The sequence below is a fragment of the Mandrillus leucophaeus genome, unplaced genomic scaffold (assembly GCF_000951045.1).
Source record: "Mandrillus leucophaeus isolate KB7577 unplaced genomic scaffold, Mleu.le_1.0 Scaffold22, whole genome shotgun sequence".
NCBI lineage: Eukaryota > Metazoa > Chordata > Mammalia > Primates > Cercopithecidae > Mandrillus > Mandrillus leucophaeus.
The window spans coordinates 3,086,831-3,094,809 of NW_012102254.1; the positions used below are offsets into that span (position 1 = coordinate 3,086,831).

At 46.2% G+C, this 7,979-nt stretch overlaps 1 protein-coding gene across 3 annotated transcripts in view; it reads left to right on the forward strand.

Moving 5' to 3' along the window:
• SCAP (SREBF chaperone) overlaps positions 1-7,979 on the forward strand; it is a 109,949-nt gene that overhangs the window by 62,089 nt on the left and 39,881 nt on the right. The window contains exon 3 of one of the 3 annotated variants that reach the window (XM_011981036.1): positions 4,227-4,446. In XM_011981036.1, coding sequence (XP_011836426.1) covers positions 4,325-4,446 — 122 coding nt within the window. In that variant the 5' untranslated portion in view covers positions 4,227-4,324. Of the gene's footprint in view, positions 1-4,034; positions 4,447-7,979 lie in introns of those variants that run through there. The other 2 variants (XM_011981035.1, XM_011981037.1) reach the window with 2 other exon arrangements.

The window sequence follows — 7,979 nt, forward strand, 5'->3', positions numbered from 1 at the left end:
TGGAGTGCAGTGGCGTGATCTTGGCTTGCTCAACCTCTGCTTTCTGGGTTCAAGCGGTTTTCAGCCTACCAAGTAGCTGGGATTACAAGTGTGTGCCATCACACCCAGCTAATTTTTTTCTGTTTTTAGTAGAGAGGGGTTTCACTATGTTAGCCAGGTCTCAAACTCCTGGCCTCAAGTGATCCACCCACCTCGGTCTCCTAAAGTGCTGGGATTACAGGCGTGAGCCACTGTTCCTGGCCCAGACAACTGCTTTTTGACAAAGATGCCAAGCAATTCAATGGAGGAAGGATAGTCTTTTCACCAGATGGTGCTGGAACAATTGGCTATCTTTAGACCAAAGGGGAACAAAAGGAATTTATATCTCACACCTCATCTAAAAATTAACTCAAATGGATCACAGATTTTTATTTTTATTTTTTGAGACAGTCTTGCTCTGTAGTCCAGGCTAGAGTGCAGTGGTGTGGCCATAGCTCATTGTAGCCTCAAACTCTTGGTCTAAAGTGAACTTCCTACCTCAGCCTCCCAAGTAGCTAGGACTACAGGTGTGTGCCACCCTGCCCTGCTAATTATTATTATTATTATTATTTTTTTGTAAAGACAAGGTCTCACAGTGTCCAGACTGGTCTCAAACTCCTGGTTTCAAGTGATTTCCCACCTCAGCCTCCCAAAGTGTTGGGATTACAGGCATGAGTCTCTGCATCCAGCTGGATTACAGACTTAAACAAATGTGAAACTACAAATTTTTAGAAGAAGATATTGAGGAAAATTACCTTATGACCAAGCATTTCCACTCCTAAGAATGAATATACTCAAAAGAAAACAAAAAGAAAAAAAATACAAAAAACCCCAACTGAACAACAGCAACAAAAAAGTAAAAATAAGAATTGGGGGTGGCTGGGCACGGTGGCTCACGCCTGTAATCCCAACACTTTCGGAGGCCAAGGAGGGCAGATCATGAGGTCAGTAGTTCAATATAGTGAAACCCCGTCTCTACTAAAAATAAAAAATTAGCCGGGTGTGGTGGTGGGTGCCTGTAGTCCCAGCTACTTGGGAGGCTAAGGCAGGAGAATCACTTGAACCCGGGAGGTGGAGGTTACAGTAAGCCAAGACTGTGGCACTGCACTCCAGCCTGGGAGACAGAGCGGGACTCCATCTCAGACAAAACAAAACAAAACAAAAAGGTTGGCCAGGTGCAGTGGTTCATGCCTGTAACCCCAGCACTTTGGGAGCCTGAGGCGGTCAGATCACGAGGTCAAAAGATTGAAATCATCCTGGTCAAGATGGTGAAACCCCGTGTCTACTAAGAATGCAGAAATTAGCTGGGTGTGGTGGCACACATCTGTAATCCCAGCTACTCAGGAGGCTGAGACAGGTGAATTGCTTGAACCCAGGAAACGGAGGTTGCAGTAAGCCGAGATCGCACCACTGCACTTCAGCCTGGCGGCAGAGCAAGACTCTGTCTAAAAAAGAAAAAAAAAAATTGAGACAGGGTCCGGTGGCTCATGCCTGTAATCCCAGCACTTTGGGAGGCCAGGCTGGCAAATCATCTAAGGTCAGGAGTTCTAGACCAGCCTGGCCAACATGGTAAAACCCCATCTCTACTAAAAATACAAAAATTAGCCTAGCGTAGTGGTTTGCACCTGTGCTCCCTGCTACAAGGGAGGCTGAGGCACGAATCGTTTGAACCACTGGAAGGCGGAGGCTACAGTGAGCCGAGATCGCGCTACTGCACTCCAGCCTGGGCAACAGAGCAAGATTCTGTTTCAAAAAAAAAAGTTCGAGTTCGAGACCAAGTAAACAAGAATAATTTGACCCGGTGTGGTGGCTCATGCCTGTAATCCCAGCAATTTGGGAGGCCGAGGCATGTGGATCACCTGGTCAGGAGTTCGAGAGCAGCCTGGCCGACATGATGAAATCCCATTTCTACTAAAAATACAAAAAATTAGACGGGCGTAGTAGCGGGCACCTGTAATCCCAGCTACTTAGGAAGCTGAGGCAAGAGAATCGCTTGAACCCAGGAGGTGGAGGTTGCATTGAGCTGAGATCGCTCAATCAAAATTCGCCACTGCACTCCAGCCTGGGCAACAAGAGCGAAACTTTATCTCAAAAAAAAAAAAAGAAAAAGAAAAAGAAAACAGATGTTCAAACAAATACAGGAATGTTAGAATGTTCATCACAGCACTATTCACAATAGGCAAAACATAGAAACTGCCCAAATGTTTATCAACTGATGAATGGATAAACAAAATGTGGCATGCTCATTTGATGAAATATTCAGCCATAAAAAGTAATGAAGTGGCTGGACTCAGTGCCTCACGCCTATAATCCCGGCACTTTGGGAGGCCGAGGCTGTGGATCACTTGAGGTCAGGAGTTTGAGACCAGCCTGGCCAACATGGTGAGCCTGGTCTCTACCAAAAATACAAAAATTAGCCAGGCGTGGTGGCGGCTGCCTGTAGTCCCAGCTGCTCGGGAGTCTGAGTCAGGAGAATAGCTTAAACCCAGGAGATAGAGATTTCAGTGAGCCAAGATTGTGCCACTACACTCCAGCCTGGGCAACCCCATCTCAAAAAAAAAAAAAGTAGTGGAAGTACTGGCTGGGCATGGTGGTTCATGCCTATAATCCCAGCACTTTGAGAGGCTGAGGCAGCTGGATCATTTGAGCCCAGGAGTTTGAGACCAGCCTGGAAAACATAATGAGAACCTGTCTCTACAAAAAAATACAAAAATTTGCAGGGCGTGATGACGCACACCTATAATCCCAGCTACTTGGAAGACTAGGTGGGAGAATCACTTGAACCTGGGAGGCAGAGGTTGCAGTGAGCCAAGATGGTACCACTGCACTCCAGCCTGGTCGATAGAATGAGACTCCATGTCAAAATAATAGAAGGTTCTTGAACTGGAAACTTGCATGTGCACTTAAGGCTTCTGCTTTCGGAAAGATAGAACGAGCAATAGGCATTCCTTTTGGCTTTTGAGTTGGCTGTGGTGTGACTCCTTTTACTTCTTGTTTCTGATCTTGACAGTTATGAGGAGTCATCTGTGAGTCTGGGTTTTCATCAGTGAGTACAATCAAGCCAAGACACGTGTCTGGGCAAGTTCCCTGTAGCACAAGAAAACAGCGACATGGAACAAGAGAAGTAGGTTTAAACTTGGATTCCATTGGAGGACTCAGTAGGGAAGATAATTCTAGATCCCTGGGCCTCCTGGAGTTTTCTATTCTGATTTTATTGGTTTAATGTTATTTGTTTGAAATCACCAGAAATTAACTTTGGCTAACACAAGCAAAAAGATAATTTATTGGAAGGATATAGAATAGCTTACAAAATGGAAAGAAAAGTTGATGAGCCAGTCCTCGGAAAGGATGGGAGCCAGAACAGCCTGGGGATCTTGGGAGCAGGAACCTCTGTGGGATGAATAAACATCATGAATATCCAAGTTCCTGTTTCTTTGTGTTCAGAAGTCAAAGTCCAGGGAGCGAGGCCCAATTGGTGTAGCTTGGGTTAGCACGGGGCACCTTGACTCATAGTTAATCCAGGCTAAATCCTGTGGAGTGAGGTGGTTCCCCTGAGCCACACCAGGCTGCTGTTACTCGTAGAAGGGGACAGCTACTGGGCAGGCAGAACAGGAGGTGCTCTCTACCTTTATGCTCCCAGGAACGACTGTAGGACAAAGAGCAGAGAGTTCTACCAGAGTGAATTTTGCTTGGTGACCATTATGTCAGAGACCTAAGCTTTTTGGTGTTTTTATATTGAGGGCTGACCTCACTGGACATTCTTCATGAGTGATTCACTATTCGTACAACAGTGTGTTTTGGGAGGCCATCCCTATGTAAAGGTTTTTCCCAAGGACTTCTCTCAGTGGGGTTGGTGCATAGAGAAGGGTGGGGAAGAATGCCTGTTTGACAGAGAGCAGCTGAAGGTGACGTCTGTTACACAGGCATGGTTTCCTGTGCCACACATGAGAAAAATGCCCTTTGCGGGGTGGCCTTTTAGCATTGCCTAATATAGGAGGGAGGGAGTTGGGTCGGTGGAGGGGGAGAGGGAGAGAGAGAGAGTGTGTGTGTGTGAGTGTGTGTGTGTATTTTGGAATTGATGTCACTAGACCTTACATACAGGCATTCTGAAACCATTCCCCAGCCACATAACTATCGCCTCCCTCCAGCAGCCCTAGTGTGCAGAGCCAAGTACTCTTTGTTAACTGGCTTTTCTCCCTTCTGACCAGGTACCTGCACATGTTGTTCTTTGTCAGTGCCGTCAAGTGTGTGCCAGGGTGATCCATGGTCACTTTCCGGGATGGCAGCAAGGTGACTTCGGCTGAGGATGACCCTGACTGAAAGGCTGCGTGAGAAGATATCTCGGGCCTTCTACAACCATGGGCTCCTCTGTGCATCGTATCCCATCCCCATCATCCTCTTCACGGGGTTCTGCATCTTAGCCTGCTGGTATGTTTTTGGGTTGCCTTGCATATGGTGGACCAGTGTCTTAAGACAGTAGGTTTTCTAACCCTAACCACTATGGCGCTCTTGGCCTCTGTATGCTTTTTACACAGTGGGAGCTTGGGCTCCTTCTAACTGTGAGTGGAGAACTCTAGTCCTGGCATGGTTAGCTAATATAATAAAATAGTTCCGGCTGGCCCTGACCTACTGATTCACCAGATTTATTCACATCACTGGTACTTTATCTCAAAATAATGTTTAGATACTTCTAAGACACAGATAATTGAAAGATATGATATTTCAATTTTATTTCTCAGTAGTAGTGGTTTCCTTTTAGTACCGGGTTAAGTGCAGGAGCCTTCTTTGTGTGTTGCAAGGCAAAGTCCAGTAGAACAGTACCTTGGACAGCCTGTGGCAGGCTAACCTCAGAGACTTGCTTCTTTGCTCTCTAGTCATTTTTTTGTGTTCACATGGAGCTTGCTTCAGACCTCTTGTTGATTCTTGTGGCCAGCTGCACTTGCCAAGGACAGGATGTGAGAGCTGTAGCTGCCCTTGTTCCTGTCTGTCTTTCTCAAGGCCTCATAGAAGCCTGAAGGCTATGGCTGACAATGACGTTGTAAAGGAGGAGTTTGATATAAGATGATATCTGATGACCCTTTTAGCTCTGAAATGCTGACAGTCGTGAAAAGAGTCCATCTTATTATTTTCTCCGGAAAGAATTCTGTTTTTCAGATTCATTGTCTTTCTAACATTTATAGATGTTTTCAGTGCTATGCTGAAGGGAGGATGAGAAGTCAGGAGGGAACTCTCTGTTCAGTTCAGTTGCTAATGATCTCAAGCTCTTCCCTGATTATCAGTAAGAAAGATGAATATTGGCCAGGTGCAGTGCTCGTGCCTGTAATTCCAACACTGGGAGGCTGAGGCGAGAGAATCATTTGAGGCCAGGAGTTCAGGACCATCCTGGGCAATATAGTAAGACCCACCCTGTCTGTACAAAAAAAAAAGAAAGAAAGATGAACATCACAGAGAGTTTCTTGCTGGGTGCTGTGTTGATGCTTCAGGTATAACATTAGGAAGTGGTCCAGTTATGTTTCCATTTAACAAAAGGGGATAGGGACTTAGAGATTTGCCTGGTCCACATAACTAATAATCAGGGAAACTGGAGTTCAAATTCAAATCCAAGCCATAGGGACTCTGGTGCTTGCACCTGTGTTACTGTCACCTGGTCTCACTCTGGCTCAGTATGTTTGTATTGGTGTTTAAACTGCTAAATTGTGTTGTACAAGATAAAATACTTATAGCTGTGTCCCATAAGTGATGAATTTGGAGTGCTCTGAGAACTCAGCTCTTGGGTTTTTTTTTTCTCTAAGTTAATTGACCTCTTTCTCTTTTCTTCTTTAAAAAAATTTTTTTTGAGACATGGTCCCACTCTGTCACCCAGGCTGGAATGTAGTAGCACAATCACAGCTCACCTCAGCCTCAACCTCCTAGGCTCAAGCGATTCTCCCACCTCAGCCTCCTAAGAAGCCACGACCACAGGCGTGCGCCATCACACTTGGCTGTTTTTCATTTTTTGTAGAGATGGGGTCTCATTATGTTGCCCTCCTTTGGTTTCACTCTCTGATGGTACTATGGTTTCCTCTTTTGTAGTCACCCTGTTTTTCTTTTAAGAGGAAAGACCTGGCTGGGCGTGGTGGCTCACGGCTGTAATCCCAGCACTTTGGGAGGCCAAAGTGGGTAGATCACGAGGTCAGGAGATCGAGACCATCCTGGCCAACATGGTGAATCCCGTCTCTACTAAAAATACAAAAATTAGCTGGGTGTGGTGGCATACACCTGTAATCCCCACCACTCGGGAGGCGTAGGCAGGAGAATCGCTTGAACCCGGGAGGCGGAGATTGCAGTGAGCTGAGATCACTCCACTGCAGTCTAGCCTGGCAAAAGAGTGAGACTCCATGTCCAAAAAAAAAGAAGGAGGAAAGACCCTTCTGTATTATCCCATTCTTTTTCTTTTTTTTCTTCTTTGAGACAGGGTCTTGCTTCCGTTGCTCAGGCTGGAGTGCAATGGTGCAATCACTGCTAATTGCAATCTCGACTTCATGAGCTCAAGTGATTCTCCTACCTCAGCCCTCTGAGTAGCTGGGACTATAGGCGTGCACCACTAATTTTTTGTATTTTTAATGGAGCTGGGATTTTGCCATGTTGCCCAGGCTGATCTCAAACTCCTGAGCTCCAGTGATCCACTTGCCTTGGCTTCCCAAAGTGTTGGGATTACAGGCGTGAGCCACCACACCCAGTCTTGTACTATCTCATTCTTAGTGCTGTGTACTTATTTTCCCAAACCAGTATCTTTGTCATGTGATCTTAAAGTTTTTTTTATTTTTTTTCTTAAAACCTGATTGACTTGAGAACATTTTTCCAAGGCTGGGTGAGGTCTCTCAACCTCCAAAGACTAATAAAAGGTTGTATAAGAGAATCCATAGATTCTGGGACTTGGCCAGAAAACCAGAGATTATGGACCCAGGGACACAAGCCTCACCATTGTCTTCAACCTCAGAAGCTTTTGTGTCCAGAGCAGCAGAGCAGTGCCCCCTTCTTCCAGAGCCTGGGATTGCCTACAGAAAATAAAGTATGGATATAGACTGCTTCTAAGTAGTTTTGCTCGACATTCGGTTTCCATACAGAAAATAAAGTATGGATATAGACTTCTTCTAGTAGTTTTGCTCGACATTCAGTTTCCATTTAATTGCTTAACCTTTTATTGTTCCTGGGATGAAAGGCTTGTACAGCCAAACCCAAAGGACTGCTGCACTTAATTTCCCTATTCAGATCTAACAGCCACCTGAGCTGCAGAAATACTTTTTGCACACCACTGGCTCACCACCACTGAGTCACCCCAGGGAAAGTACAGAGCAGCACTAGAGGGGGTGGTGGTCAATGACAGCTTGGGAATGTGTCGGTCTCCATCAGGCAGAAGAATCCGGAAGTGAGAGAGGGCATCTGTATATGAGGAGTCAGGCTCACCCCAAACAGCACTGAGGATGTGTGACTTTCTTCTCTGAGCTGCCGTTGAGGCTGCAGGTTTCAGTGACTGAGAGCCAAGGATACTACTTCAAATGAACCCGGTGCTGAGCCTTGCAGGTGAGCTAGAGTTAGCTGTTCTTCCTGCCTGGCCCCTGGGTGCAGTGACTGTTCTTTCCTCTGGGAATATCTGATGAAATGTGTAGCAAGTAGGCGTTATGGCAAGAGGTGTCTGTTTGTAACTCTTGGAGATTAGACCACTGGGCCCAAGATATGTCCCAGCAGCAGCCCAGCAAGACAGAGGGTGCTGTTACTCTGGACCTGCCCTGGTAAGTGGTGGGTGCACCATGGGGTAAAGAAGAGCACCCAGGGCCAGGCGCGGTGGCTCACACCTGTAATCCCAGCACTTTGGGAGGCCGAGGCGGGTGGATCACGAGGTCAGGAGATTGAGACCATCCTGATCAACAAGGTGAAACCCCGTCTCTACTAAAAATACAAAAATTAGCCGGGCGTGGTGG